The 16166-nt window shown below is 37.3% G+C and overlaps 1 protein-coding gene across 5 annotated transcripts in view; it reads left to right on the forward strand.

The window, feature by feature from the left end:
- LOC128985864 (four and a half LIM domains protein 2) overlaps window positions 1–16166 on the forward strand; it is a 316238-nt gene that overhangs the window by 215795 nt on the left and 84277 nt on the right. The window contains exon 1 of one of the 5 annotated variants that reach the window (XM_054405809.1): window positions 12484–14881. The exons of the other annotated variants lie outside the window; for them this stretch is intronic. Coding sequence (XP_054261784.1) covers window positions 12524–14881 — 2358 coding nt within the window. The 5' untranslated portion in view covers window positions 12484–12523. Of the gene's footprint in view, window positions 1–12483; window positions 14882–16166 lie in introns of those variants that run through there. 5 annotated transcript variants of the gene reach the window in all.

Below are 16166 nucleotides of genomic sequence, written 5' to 3' on the forward strand. Positions count from 1 at the left end.
CTGAATTCTGAGAGAAATCCTCTTATAGGAGCAGCAGATTGTCTTCGACTAGGTTTTATTACGACAGATGAAGAGGTTTTCCAGGCTCTCACAGCATCTAACCAAACAGCCACACATCAACATACGATATTTGATCAATTTCCTACTGTATTTGAAGGATTAGGGTGTTTTGAAGGTCTTTGCAGCATAAGAACTGACCCGTCGGTACCACCTTCAATAGCAGCACCCAGGCGACAACCTCTAGCATTGAAGAAAGAAATATGTGCTGAATTAGATAGACTTGAACAGCTTGGAGTCATCGTCAAGGTAACAGAGCCTACTGATTGGGTCAGTAGTTTAGTAGTAGTGAAGACACCCAACAAGATACGACTTTGTATAGATCCTTTTCACCTGAATAAAGCCATTAAAAGATCTCATTATCAAGCACCAACTATTGAGGAAATAGCCCCACAGCTATATGGAGCAAAGTTCTTTAGTGTTCTGGACCTTAAGGATGGGTTTTAGCATGTAAAGCTAAATGAGGAATCAAGCAGGCTAACTACGTTTTGGACCCCCAAAGGGAGATTTCGTTGGACTAGACTACCTTTTGGTGTTGCTAATGCCCCTGAAGAGTTTCAACGAAGAGTTCACGAAAACCTTGAGGGCCTTGAAGGAGTTGTGGCAATAGCTGATGATGTTATGGTATTTGGACAAGGAAACACCGTTCAAGAAGCTAAGATTGACCATGACAAGAAGCTGAATGCCCTTCTGCAACAAGCTCAGCTTAAAGGGTTAAAGTTTAACAAGGATAAGTGTAAAATAGGTGTAGAAAAAAATTCCATACATGGGACATCTCATTACAGCAGATGGGTTGTGTCCTGACCCTAGCAAAGTAGAAGCTATAAGAAAACTTTCAGCTCCTACTTCAAAAGAAGAAGTCAAGAGATTTTTAGGCTACGTTGTGTATTTATCAAAGTTTCTACCAAGACTATAAGAAGTAGCAACACCGCTTAGAAATTTGCTGAAAGATGATAGTGAGTGGGTATGGGACAGCCCACAGAAAGATGCTTTTCAAAAGTTGCTCAAGATGGTCCAAGAAGCTCCAACATTAAAGTACTTTGACCAGACACAGATTTGTGTTGTGCAATGTTATGCTAGTGAATATGGCCTAGGAGCTTGCCTCATGCAGCAAGGTAAGCCCGTTGCTTATGCTTCAAGAACATTGACTAAGAATGAAGTTGCCTACGCACAAATTGAAAAAAGAGTGTCTAGCTATTGTGTTTGGACTTGAACGCTTTGAACAGTATTTGATGGGACATAGAGATGTTATAGTTGAATCCGATCACAAGCCCTTGGAGGCAATATTCAAGAAGCCCTTGATTTCAGCTCCTAAGAGACTGCAAAGGATGCTTTTACGACTTCAAAAATACAGCTTTTGTGTACAATACAAACCAGGCACATCAATGCATGTAGCAGATTTTCTGTCTAGATCGCTTCTTAAAGAAACCGGCAGAGAAACAGTTGACGACCTAATTTTTCAAGTAGAGTTAGAGAACATTAACGATTTAGACAACATAAATATTACCGATGAGAGGATCAAGGAGATAAAAGAAGAGTCAAGTAAATGCCGTGTTATGAATAATCTTGTGGACACGATTAAAAAAGGGTGGCCTGAGAAACGTACTCATGTTCCTCAAGATCTACAGGAATACTGGAGTGTTAGAGATGAATTATCAGCGGTAGATGGAATCGTAATAAAAGGAGACCGTATAGTAGTTCCACGTTCTTTGAGACCTGCCATGCTTAAAATTCTACATTCTTCTCACCAAGGAGTCGAGTCTTGTTTAAGAAGAGCAAGAGAAGTGTTATTTTTGCCGGGAATGGCTGGAGATGTTCAAAGAACTGTTGAAACATGTTGGCCTTGCCAAAAGTACGCTCCAGCTCAGAAATCGGAACCCTTACAGCCACATAATACTCCAACAAGAGCATGGCAAAGAGTTGGAATTGACTTCTTCCAGCTGGGCAGTGACCACTTTCTTATAATGACAGATTACTTTTCATCATTTTTTGAACTGAAGAAAGTGAATTCACTAAAAACAGAAGGCCTGATACAGTTTTGTAAAGAACAGTTTGCTCGTTACGGAATACCAGACGTTGTTGTTTCTGACAGTGGTACTCAACTTGTTAGCCAAGACTTCAAGCTTTTTGCCCAGACTTGGATGTTTAAAATTGTTGTTTCTTCACCACATAATCACCAATCCAATGGTAAGGCAGAATCAGCAGTTAAAATTGCAAAGAGAATGCTAAAGAAGGTAAAAGAAAGTAAAGAAGACTTTCAAGCAGCTCTATTAAGCACGGGTCACACTAGGCTGGTATCAGCGGCGAATTGAAAGAAGCCGCTACTGTCAGCTTGGTGTGACCACAAAATTCGCAGCTGGCATCGCTAGCCGGCGAGTATTTGTCAGCGGCTGGCGAAGTTGGACATGTTCAACTTTTGGTAGCGAGGCAGCGGCGACTAGAGGTCACGTGACCACTCGCACTCGCTGACACCAGCGAGCAGCGTAGTCTGACCACCTCTAGAAGCGTGCCAGCGGCGACCAAAGGTAATATGTGTAGATATAAAGTCAATGGTAACGTGGTAATATCCAGCTTGGTTTAACACAAAAGGACAAAAGCAATTGTCTCATTTTTTTAATTAGAGGCTTAACTTAATTCTAGTAATGCCTGGAATGTATGTGGTGACTGGTGACATTCGTAAAACATTTTGGTATCTTCTTTTAGTGCTTTTAAAAACGTGGTATTTTTAAAAAGTATTTTTATTCGTAAATTTTTTGTAACCAAGACCTGATCCACTAACGTCTCTTCTTGCGGTTAAGCATCTTTTAATAAAATTATATCTAGCTTTCACACACATCCTCAATATTAAGTGCTGGATGATGACCCAAAAAAGGACACAATGGCAACAAGAACTAAGCTTTAAACTTTAAAGTAGTATTGTAGCATAGAAATACTGAGCTTAGGTGGTCGGGGAAGCAGGTTATTGATTTCTTAAATTTATTCCAAAACTAAACGTGCTTGTGGGACGTTTCTTTATAGAAGTAAGAACGAACATCAAATAAGCAGCTTACAGTGGTTTGTTACAAAACCTCAAAGCTGTTCTTTTCCTTCTCACACATCGTTAATATCGCGATCACCAGTGGCTGACAAGCAGCCTAGTGTGACCCGTGGAAAAACCGCTGCTTGGTGGTGCTTGTGCCAGCCGCTGATCACTAGCGGCTGGCGAGCAGCCTAGTGTGACCCGTGCTTTAGAGTGGAGAAATACACCACTGGCTTACTTGGGCGCAAGTCCTGTGCAGTTGCTAATGTCAAGATCAACAAAGACTCGTTTGCCCATAACAGAAATGAAACTAAATCCAAAGATACACATAGGAGTCACAGACAAGTTGAAGAAAAAAACAAGAAAAATACAAGAAGCACTATGATAAAGGCACTCAGGCATTGGACCCACTTAAAGTTGGACAAAAGGTATTGATACAGAAGAGACCAGACATGAAAGCAGAACCATGGACGCCTGGCGTAATAGTGTCACTAGATGGGTTGAGAACTTACCTTGTATCAATTGAAGGAAGACTATTCAGACGCAATAGAAGATTTGTTCGTCCATTCAAAAGTTAAAGAGGGAGATGTTGGTATTGCTATAACCAGCTGATCTCTAGTTGTTAAATATATTATGTTATGATTTCTTAGAATAAACACTATCTTGTTTCGAATTGATTATTTAATTAAAATAGTTTTAATTAATACATAAATGAACAGGTTGTCGGTTGGACCCACATAAAATGCAAATAATGTTATGTTTCTTAACTGGGCCCAGCTGTCCTTGATCATTGTGATTTTAATAAATGAGATACAGCTGTTTTAGTCAGTGACAAAGGCATGTCACCCCATTCTTTACTCATCCTTCATTCATGTTTGGGTTAAAATACACCCCTGTCACATCCTCATCTCAATTGGAAGTAATATGACAAAATCGAAGTTAGCTTTATGACTAAATAATTAAAACTATATGAGATATCATACGAATCATCATACCTGGGTTAAAAAATTGAAAAATTGAAAATAATACCTAACAACTTAACAATAAACATCTATCTATATATTAATCGGCAAGCATGTTTCTATAAAACCTTTTTTCTCAGCTCGTGTGCATCGCAGGGAAAATCTACGCATACTGTTGGAAAGATATTTTCCTATAGATGTGCAGAATTACTTAAAAAATTAAAATAGGCTCAAGTATAAGCACAAAAAATGAATTTAAAATTAAAAAAAATTAACATGGGCTTTATGGGGTTGCCATGCTGGTGACAAAATAACAATGAAATATAAACAGAAAATCAAAACAAATTGAAGAAATTACAATAACATGTTTTATTTACAGGGAGTGGTGAAAATATAGAGAAGTTTGTAGGCTACCTTTGAATTACAACTAGACATTACATTCCCATGTTAAAGTTGTTGCCAGTTTTAATTAAATTTGTCGTAGTTGATGTGAGCCACCAACAGATTGCACTGATCTAAATGACTAATTTTGTTCAAATATACAATGTTTTTTTCATTAAGCCAAACTTATGGAATGACTTATTATGATCCATGCCAACTGTTATGACCCATCAACTTTGTCAAAAAAAAAAGGTAGAAAATATAATTTTGGACATGCATTCTGTGATTGGCTCAGACAACTACATGTTTATTTTTGTTTTTTTTATAAAACATTGCGACAGCTGGTCCGTCCATATAGATGGGATGTCTAATTTGGTATCCAACAATAGTCAATGCGTATACATTACATATTTTTGGTTGAGTTTTCGACCACTGGACGACCACTAGTATAAATTAAATGTGGTAAAACTGAGTTCTTGAAAGAAGAAACCCCTTCTTGAGTCCATTCTGAAAAGAACGATTTTGAATCTCAACGAGTGTTGGGTTGGCAAACTAGCATGGCATTATGTTGTTAAAAAAATGTGTGATATAGTAATTTCCAAATGAATATGCGAGTTATTACTGTATATTTCGAATAGAGATAAAGTACTTATGGAATTAATTTTCTTTTTATTACATCTTTTGCTAACATAATTATTGAAACTAGAGGTCATCCATTGGTCGAAACTCGACAAAAAATATTTAATGTACAGACTTCTTTATTTTCATCCCACACTGTGAATAAAACATGTGATTGGAGTTTCTTCCATTTGTTTTGATTTTCTGTTTATATTTCGTTGTTATTTCGTTACCAGGATGGCAACCCATAAGATCCATGTTAATTTAAAAAAAGTTTTAGATTCTTTTTTTATGCTTATTTTTTTAGCCTATTTAAATTTATAAAGGGATTCTGCACATCTACAGGTAAATATCTTTCCAACAGTATGCATAGATTTTCCCTGCGATGCACACGAGCTGAGAAAAAAGGTTTTAAAGAAACATGCTTGCCTATTAATATATAGATAGATAGATAATGTTCCATATAAATAGTACCTAATAATATGGTATGCCAATTATCGTTGGTATGGACTTATTGCGTGGGACGATTGTGTTTTATTTGATTTGAACTGTTTTAGATTTATTCGCCACGAAGAAACAAGGCCGGAAATGGACACTAACTTTGTTTACTGGTATAATTAATTACACAATGCTATTACTAAGATACCCACACATTGCACGAAAGTTCTCTTGGGTCTGTTTCTTCCAAAAAGACAGTTTGACATACGAGACATACACGCTTTGTTCTCCGCCATTGTTTACATCTAAGACAGCCCAAAGTTAAAACCTTCTTACAAGACTAACAATGGACCAAGTTTTGGAATACACACGCTCTTTACCGTGTTCCTGGCAACAACAGTGAACAATTCATTTATTTATTCATAGCTTTTCTTTTTTCATGGGACGTTAATCATGTTAATAGTAACTACAAAATCGCAATCGTCTTTTGAACCAGAATTGGAGAACGCAGTATAATTTTTACGGAATGGTACTGTCTCCAAAGTAAACATAATTCCGTTTACAACATTTGCAGCCATTTTTATTCCATTCCACCAACTATTTGTGCTCAATATCACCAATATATCAATCTTTGATACAACAGTAATTGGTTTATCATCGGCAATTCTACCAATACAGTTCTCGGAGTGCAGAGAAATGTCTCCAACAGGCATAGCTTTAAAGAAGTTGATTTATAAGGTAATGTTCCGAAAAGAACTTAAGAGGGAGGCACTGGTTGAAGAAGAATTCATGAATGACCATGATCAGGCACTGCTTCGAAAGACACTGGTCCGAAAATTAGCATTGGAACATTGCCTTTCGGACTGGTGGCTTTCAAATCAGTTCCTGGATCTCCCTATACTGATGGTTGGTTTGGATTGCTTTCGATTTCAAGTTTTTGGATTTCTCTCTAAACCGAATGCCTCTAATGTAGATTAAATAAACACGGTTGACCTGAGACAGTTATAAGACGAGAGTATCAACCTTTCCCTTTCAGAAAACGTGCAAAACACTCACAAAAAACAACAAGAACGAATCTTCACAAACAAATTTACTAGTTTTGCTTTTCGGATCTTCACGCCCTACTTACACAATATTCTAATAAGAACGTACGATTAGTTCCCGTATAGTCTTACCGAAGCAACAATGATGCAAAGGGGTTAATGAGCTTTATAAATCCCGAATTACTAATGTGACCTCAACTAGAGCATGGCCTAGTGTCTGCCAGGAGCTGGGCGTTGCACCGTAGTCTCCTCTTGGCCATCTACCACTAATTGTTCTACTTCCGAGAGAGCTGACATCCGTGAAGTGTACGTCAGTGACATATTTATTGGTCCAAGACTATTCAGGGGATAACAATAAGTCCTTTCGCTGCACTGTGTAGGCCTTTAAGTACGGTGGAAGTGCAGAAATCATCTGGAAATGTAAAAAAGATTTCTAGAAATGTAAAAAAAGAATTCTACGTTACCATGTGATCAACATTTTTAATGTCCCGTACAATATTTGATTATGTTATTGTTCTTTACATTTTCTTCACAACGAGGTGATGGGAGTGATGGGTGATGGGGGTGGGGTGATGAGATGCCGCAGAGAATACAGTAAACTGGCTCTTTAAGTATGAAATACCATTCACACAGTAGTAACAAAACTCCTTATAAAACACTAGTAAGCTAGTAAGTGATTACAACTTCTTTTCATAAAGTTCTATTTGGTCGAATTCAATGAGCAGGGTATATGTATAAGTTTGAGATGTAATCGAAATGAATGTGTTTTTGAAATATTTTGGGTTTTTTTCATTAGGAATAAGACTAATAATATTTCAATGGAGCTTCTTAAGGCTTCGCTTACAACACCTTAAAATATTGGACGTCATCATGACATATGGTTCGTGGGAAATTTTAGTTATGACTGAAGATATTATATTTACCAGAATAAAAAAATATCATTATTATAAAATATATTGTTCAGAATGTCATGTCATTGGTTAAATTGCTTCATAATGTATAAGTAGTAAAATTCCCCTCAAATAAATTTTATATAAACTTATTTTTGTTTGTTTCAGGTAATTACAGTGTTTTGTGGAGTATTATGTAAGTACTATTATTGGATTCAAAACATTTTAACTCTAAATAAAAACAACTTTAAGAACTTTTATTTTAAAATCACATTTCAATAATCACCGACTAATTAGTTCTACAGTTAAAGTTCAACTTTCTCTAAAGCCTTAACGAACTAAGTTCAGTGCATTGCAATTTTTATAAGGTAAACATTTAACAGATATTTCTAATCCTTGCTTAATGGGCAAATTTATGTGGATGTTTTTTCTTTGAATTGTATTTAACTATGGCATTCTTACTACTAGATGTGCATATTAGCACTTCTGGGGCTTTATAGCTATGGCTGGCCTAGTGGTAGAGCGCGGGACTTCGGTTCCTAAGGTCCCGGGTTCAAATCCCAATAATCTACCCATGGATTTTATCTAAGTGATAATGCCGCAACCCCTAGGTCTAGCCTGAAGTAATGTGAAAACAATCCCGGGCTCGTGTGGCTCGTGCCTTGCGTCCTAGGACAAAAAGAAAAATATATTAGCACTTCTACTCTACACAGATTTTTTCGTTCTTTACCACAACGTGAGTTTGGAACACTCTTATCCAAATAAAAGTCGATATTTCAATCCCAAAATATTTCAACTGAAGAAATCCAAATGTCTGCAGATTTTGTAATACTGTACCACTTTTTGATGTACGAGTAAAAACAGATTGTTTAACATCAATGAATTGACCCTTTTTAGAAAGACTACAACTAGATTGTGTTTTGAGGAGGTTTCAGACTTCAAACGCGTAGATAAGTCTTGACCACCGACGTGTAGCGGGGATCGCAAAGATGTTGGAACACTACCAACTGTGGAAAATAACAAAATGTATCTCTTCGTGTTGACTCGCTTGGCGGGCATTGTTGGCAGCACTGAGCCTCTAGAACACCCGCTATTTACTTTAAACGCCGCGAGAAAACCCATTTGTTAGCGACAGACGTCCATGATACAATTCAACTGGAATAACCTATGCTTTTAGACACGAGAAAAATAAGGAAAATTAATGGATTTGATTGTTCTAGGATTTTTTAGTTTCGTCCCATTGTATTTAGTATTTTGTTTGTTTTAGAGGTAGGTAGGTTTTTATTGGTTTTAATTATTCTTCCTTCACTCTCAGAAACTCTTTACAACCAGCCTTCCAAAAATAATAGATTCCTAGAGCTGCTATGGTTATTATCTTTTTTGTATCCAAAAATAATGTTGCCACATTTAAATTTTCATTAAATTTACAATATTTTATCAACAATCTCAGGCAAATAACATAGAGCATTTGTTTTCCTTACCCATCCACTTATTTGTGTTTTCAATTATTCATTAAAGTCCCCCTGGAATTTTATATATGACGCAACTAGAGAAAACTCTATTCCCAGTTACGTCCCAGTTTTAAATATGTACACGAAGTGCATTGTTGTTTTATTGAAGTGATTCATAGAAATTGAAGTTAAGTTCATAGAAAACGTGTGATATTTTAATGGTAATACCCAATACACACTGATGAGTAGTAGTAATGTTTTTCTTACATGGAAATTCGGTGATTACATAAAGTCAAAGTTGTAGGCGGAACAAACTACGTTGTTACTATATCAAATGTCAACACACTCGACATGACAAGTTTATTAATTGGCTCCAAGGGTAGTTGCGTATTTCACTGTGTTCTGTGTAATAAGTCCCCGTGAGACAGTCCTATGCTGCAATTCTTAACTGTTTATAGAATGGTAATTGTTTGATTAAGATCCTTTGATTCCCCATAGGACCGAGTTGGTGCGCACTAGGCCTACGCATTGCTGTTCTAATTGAAGAAACTGTATTCTATTTGTGTTATGATAAGTAGGACATTCTTATTACTGTAATTGTATAACAGTGGTAAACTATGGAGATATTCTGTCGATCATTGGAATACATTAAACATGCTCCAATAACGGAATTGTTATTCCCATGGGTTTATGAGCACATGTATTACGACTTACTAACATTTTCAATGATTCAACTTACAAGCAAACTTACACATACTTTCTCCCATAAGCTTGTAAACAACCTTTATCATGGGTAAGGGTGTGAGTAACTATGATACTCTATAGGGATAAATCACAAAAGTTGCAATAACTTTTGAACCGAAATTGTTACAGCAATTGGGGGCTGCACTATTTTTTTTAATTATAAGGACCATAACATATTAATTTTAATCAAAACAGGCTTTTTCCTAAAATCCGATATTTTGTTATTTTGTGGGACTTATGTGTGACTTTGTGGGACTTTGTGTAACTTATGGGAAAAGAACATAAGTTACAATAACTTTGGAACCGTAATTTTTAGGGAAATGGAATTTGTACCATTTTGTTCAGGATTTAAAGGACTATAACATACTAAATTGTTATCAAAATCATTTTGGGCCATTTTCGAGAAAATCAAATTTTTCAGTTTTTTATGGGTTTTTATAGGAAACTTGCCATTAAAAATATAAGAATTTAAAAAAGACAAAAAAATGAAAAAACGCCTGGAGATATAATGGATTAGTACTTAAGTACCAAATCCCATCAAATTCGGATGACAAGTATGGTCTGTAGCTCTGTACACATCCACACAGACACACAGACGTCACTTCGAAACACACTTTTTGGGTTAATGGGACCCAAAACGGATATATCCACTCAAAACTCAAACTCGAAAATACTGACGAAAACAATGTTTTCTCCATATGTATAGGGAGAGAAAGTATAAAATCATCTCGAATATACCTATCCGTGGTGGTTATTGTGCATATTACACATCATCCGTTCGGAATTCGGTGCTAAAATATTAACCCGTCACTGTAAATCACCGCATATAGAGTCGACCGACATAAAGCGCAGTTTTATTTATGGCTTGGCGTTTATTCATATCGCACATATGCACGGTTGGACATGTGGTGTATTGCTGTAAGAACACGTAGTGGACCACAAATCGATACTGATAGGCCGCAATGTGTTGTACATATTAACACCCAAGGCCAGACGTGATTTTTCCCAAATTAAATGATTGCAGAACTGTTGTTTTATTGATATATTTAAAAAAAAAAGGTTTCCGTGACCAGTAACGTTATCAAATGAGGTTGGGTTTAACCATATTGTAGGAAATACTGATGAATGTTTTTCTTCATTAAGATGATGTAGTCGACGTTTTTCCCATGTTCTCATAAGTTTTTGCTGTCTAAATCTCAGTTTAACTCATCCACCTTTTAACTCTATTTCACCTATTTGCTGCTTTAATCTCAGTTTCAATTAGATTCATCTTTATTTTCATAAAGTCTGATCTCGGTTTAGTTGACAAATGCTTTGGCTTTTCATTCCCCAACTGGTTGAATCCCAGTTCCCCTCACCAGTTGTTTGGATCTAATTATCACTCAGACACCTCTTTAATCTCAACTGACTAATCTGAGGTTCACTCAGATTCTGCTTGAGCCTCGGTATCATCGGATACCGGCTTCTTGGATGATCTCAACAAATCAACTCCTCTTGTATGCTAGGACTCTACTTACGAGTATATCTCAAGTTTCCAGTCTCAGTTTCTCTCGATACTTTAATCTCAGTTTCACTCAGACTAACACCACTCATGCGATGATACGCCCGCCTGCTCTCAGCCAAGCCGTCTAATTTCTCACTATCCAGGCCACCGGCGCCATTTCTCTGGCAGCCAACATTAAGGTCTTTTGTTATCGTTGCCCGGGATTTTTGGCGATGTCGCCTGGCAGGGCCAATCTACGGCCATACCCACGGCCTACCCTCAGTAGTGTGCGGGTGCGCGTCCGCGAGTGCCCGTCAAGTAGTGATGTTTTTATAAAAATTGGTGTACCTGGCCCCACGCCAACGAGGTTTCCCGGTGCCAAGTGTGTGTGCTATTTGTGCTCGACCCCATTCTAACCTCCGCCCCCGCGCAGACGGTTCATTCCCTATTGTTCCCAGGTTATGGCGGAGTGCGACTATCCATCGATATCCGTCGTGGATCGGATTTCTCCATCGATGAAAGTATGACAAGCTTGTGTACAGACACACACACAATGTCGACACCGTTACAAATGTCCCCATGAAGTTCCACATCGGCGGTTTCAGTTGGGAAAATATGGATATTGATAAAACACAAAGTCATAAGTGAGGAGGTGGTCTCTTGTGATAGGGTTCAGTTTTTTACATCCGCAATTTCAACATTTGAATATAAACTTTTAATTCTCAAATTGATTATTCTCGTGCTATCTTTGAAGAAAATTACAACATACATTTCTTCATTTGGAAAAACAGACATTATTCATCAAAACTTTTCTTTTAAAATTATTCTCAGTTTAGCTATACATAAAATAAATTGCATATTGTTTTATGTCACTACAGTAGACAGCTAGATACCTAAAAAGTTTATTAACATTTAAATTTAAAGAGTCTAAAAGACTCGACATATCTTTTAACTTTAATTCGGGAGTAAAGAGAGAGGTGCCAAGTGGAACCAAGGCTGACGCTTAAATAACTTTTTGGCAGACAGAACATTTCAAAATTAATTTGATTGTTTGAACATATTGTGTAATATTGTAAAATCGTTTGATCGTATTACATTAAAAGCATAACACTTAGAGGTACCAAGTATTGTTTACATACTGAAGCGTTTGAAGGCAAACGCCATTTGGCTCATTAGTGTAGAAAGCAAACAATAAATTAGGATTATGATCGTCGTTATGTAGAACTGCAACATTTGCAGCGTGTAAACAAGTTTTGAGATTGCGTTAGATATTGTGCAACACGTTGTAGGGATTTTATATAGATAAATGTGACAAAATAGATCAAACAATCAACACTCTTTTTCCTCTACAGGTGAATCACGTTCTAGAAACGTGATAAGAATGCGTTCATAAATGAGATGATAAACTTAAGAAGTTAAAAACCACAAAAAGTCACGATGGGTTTAATGCTATCTATATTAGTTTTCTGTGTTGGTGTGGTGGAGATTTTAGACTGCTGGGACCATTTTCTCGTTCATTTGGTCCAACCTCACTACAACCCTCTCCCCAAAAATTCCGATCACAAGCCGGAATCGAGCGACCACGATCTTCAACAGTCATCATCCGAATCGAGAAGACCTTCCCACGATATTTGCTGGCCCAAAGACCTTTCCCCTGACGACGATCTTCATGTGATCAAGAAGCGATCCCACGACGTCGACCAAGAGTCCCATCGCGTAAAGAAGGAGAGTTCTCACACAATACCGTTGAAACATGTCGATGGTGCGACGCCAGACACTGTTGTGCTTCGCCCTGAATCACCCCAGTGCGACTCGCCCATCAGTCCTTGCCTCTCTAGAGAGACCAGCCCGAACAGACTAGAACTCGGAGTGATTGTGGAAAGTGACTCTTCTTCCGAACTGGATGAACCATCTCAAATCGAAAACATAAACTATAGAAAATTAAAAGATGAATACGCTGAAGGAGGTGTTAATGGTGTAGGAGGTAGCATATCACGGCCAAAAACTCCACATGCTATGTTACTTGCGGGAGAAAGCGAAGACAATGAAATGGGACTCGACTCGGAAACATCGTTTCCTGGACTTCCGGTATTTACTGATACCATACTGTCTCACGATGCTAGACGCGTTGACGTCTACCATTCAACTTGTACAGGAAATGTAGACTTGTCATCATCATTGAGAGATGTTCAAGCTTTTGATGATTTCAACCTTGAGGATTGTGATGATGTTGAGATTAGCAATGCTTTAGACGAACAAAACGCCGAAGGAGAGAGAAGTGATTGTGTTCAGCCGATTTCATTACTACTTGATGAAGGTTTGGAGCCCATCTCGGAGTATCCCGAGATCAAAGTGCACGACAGCTCCCCGGTCCCTGACGACGACTCAGACACTTCGTTGAACACAAGTGACGCGTCTTGGCTGGTGAGGAGTAAAACATCTGATCGTCCTCTGGTCATCAGGTTCCACAGTTCCCCGGAAAAGATTGAACAAGATTTCCAGTCTGTGGTCCAGACGGACTTACACGCGTTGGGTGAACAAAGATCTCTTGATAAGGGGTTGCCATCCTTGGAAAAAGCTGAGTCATTAGATGTATATTATGATGCCCAAGAAAATCAAAATAATGGTCAGGCATCTCAGCAAAACAGTCAAGAATGTATTGAAAACGTCAGTGAGATTCCTAACGAAGTAGATTCTAATCCAACGGCCAACTACATGCTAATCGAAAATTCATCCTCTTCAAGCTTGAGTGGTATTCCGCCTCTTCCAGAAGATACTTACGAATCTTTGACACATTCTTGCCTGGCAACTGATAATGGGTTTTCTCTTTCAAACGATTCTGCGTCCATTGACCTCTCATACACGCAAAGTGACAAGTCTCCTTCATTTTATTTGACCAGTGATGATAGTGATATAAGTAGATTTATTCAATCCCAGCAATCTTCCGATTTAGATTATAATAGTTTAAGACCAACCGTGGGGACTGAATCATACAATGTTAGTAGTGCTGAAGATAAAAATATATCTCATGTGCCTTCTGTTGAAGCAATAAATCTTTCGGACGCTGACAAACAGAAAGCTTCGTTACAAAACGCCATGAAATACGAATACGAAGAAATCGTTCCTCAAGGAAGGTCTTTATTAGAAGATGATAAGGCAAAAACCGAAACACCTATATTAGAAAACGTTGTGTTGGTCCAGAAGGAAATTGAAAAACGATCAAGTGAAGAAGCGACTTGCAAAGGGGAAGTCAAAACAGACGATATTAGTAAAAATACATACGCCACAAGTAAGCAAGAAATTGAATCAAAAGAAACAAAACTTAGTGTTACACCAAAGCAACCACAGGCAAAGAATATCCCTAGCAGTGATAGCAATACAAGTGACAAAAACTTAGTTTTAGATAAAACCCAGGCCTCTTCTGGCTCTGCAGCTCCCTCAACTTCCAAATCAAACATTCCCTCTAACGACCAAGAAACAGCTTCGACAGTTGAGCCTTCGAAAAAAGTATTGCCTCAGCCAAAAGACAAACCCTTAACGAAAGAAAAATCGAAAACGTCTTCGAACACTTCCTCGAACGACAACAATAACACTGCTGTGCCAAGTACGGGAGCAATCCCTCACGACGATAAGGAAAAAGACAGTTTATCTAAAACCTCATCTGTAAAGACTGAACCAGAATTGAAAACTAACGTTATCATAGCTGAAAAACCAGTGACAGTGACAGCTGGCCCTTCAAAACCTCGTGATGAAGCCAAGCCTTCCACGTCGAAAGAAGAAGATAAAGCGTTTTGGGTAAGGCATAATTTTCAGTTTGACATGCAAGTGTGTTGTGTTAAATTGTTTCAACCACAAGAATACATTGTGTTATCGAATAATTATCAATCACGTTTAATTTGTGTTAACACACGTGGAAGTAACAGTGTAGATAATTTTGAAAGAAGTCGATATGAATACATCGACTTCTTTAAAGTTATTATATACTAATAGGACGATAGATGATGATTGGTTGACTTAGTAATTATCTGTCTGAATGAATTTCCAATATATTGTGATTTATTATTTGTTTCAATCGTATTTAAATACGTCAAAAGGAATTACTTTAGTATTAGGACGATAACCTTATATTTAGTTGGAAAGAGAAAGAACCGTGTTTAGTCCTCTTTGATAACAATCTATCTTGAAAATCCAGTTAAAGATACAAATTGTGAGATTTTAGTAGGCTGGATGTTTTATGAATGTAAACGAAAATGAGCGCAATTGTGTTCCTCTGAAATACAATCCCAGATATTGTCTCAATACATTATGGGGATTTCCCTCATGTGATGAACTAATTTGCATTAAGTTATTGCTGTTGAAAATAATTTCACGATTATCCACCAATGGTTAAAATAAGACTCAAAGTTAAAATGTAGGCTCATAAAAAAAGGCGCCACCTATCTTTTTAATTGTTTTGTCTAATGCAAGTATACTTCTCAAACTATTGTAACTATTTGCATGTGTTTTTCCCCCGGATACCTTTAAATTAACCTGAAGTTTGCTAAATGACTTCTTCTTATCCATAGTAAATTTTACATTCTTGAAGATAAGCGATGGTTTATACGTTAACCTTATGTTTTGTGAAAATATTTTTTTAAGAATGATAAAATACCAATAAATCAATAGTTAAAATAAAAACTTAATTCTAAAATGCACCTTGTATCGTCTTCAGTGATCTGTAATTGTACTACATCACATCTTTAGCGGATTATGTTGATTACTTTGTTTTACATAATAAGCTGCCTCTCCTGTTGTCGTTTTCTGAACATTTAGTCTTATTTTCCAATAAAATAAAATAAATTAAACCGCGTGAACTGTCCAGCTGGCTGGACCTAAAAGAAAAAGAAAAAAAAAAAAAGAAAGGCTTTGGCCAACCACTAAACTGCCTGTGTGTTGTAGTCATTAGACTCTATAGACAAACTGTAACTACTTGTTGTGGGAGTAAATGTTCATTCACTAAATCCTCTGACCTCGAAACGAAACACTGCAGCAAATGGTGTATTGTACTATCCGCCTCAGTTCACTAAGCTAACCGGGTCCG

This window comes from Macrosteles quadrilineatus, unplaced genomic scaffold (genome assembly GCF_028750875.1).
Source record: "Macrosteles quadrilineatus isolate MER2022 unplaced genomic scaffold, UCM_ALF_1.0 Scaffold_2__2_contigs__length_208266976, whole genome shotgun sequence".
Taxonomy (NCBI): Eukaryota; Metazoa; Arthropoda; class Insecta; order Hemiptera; family Cicadellidae; genus Macrosteles; species Macrosteles quadrilineatus.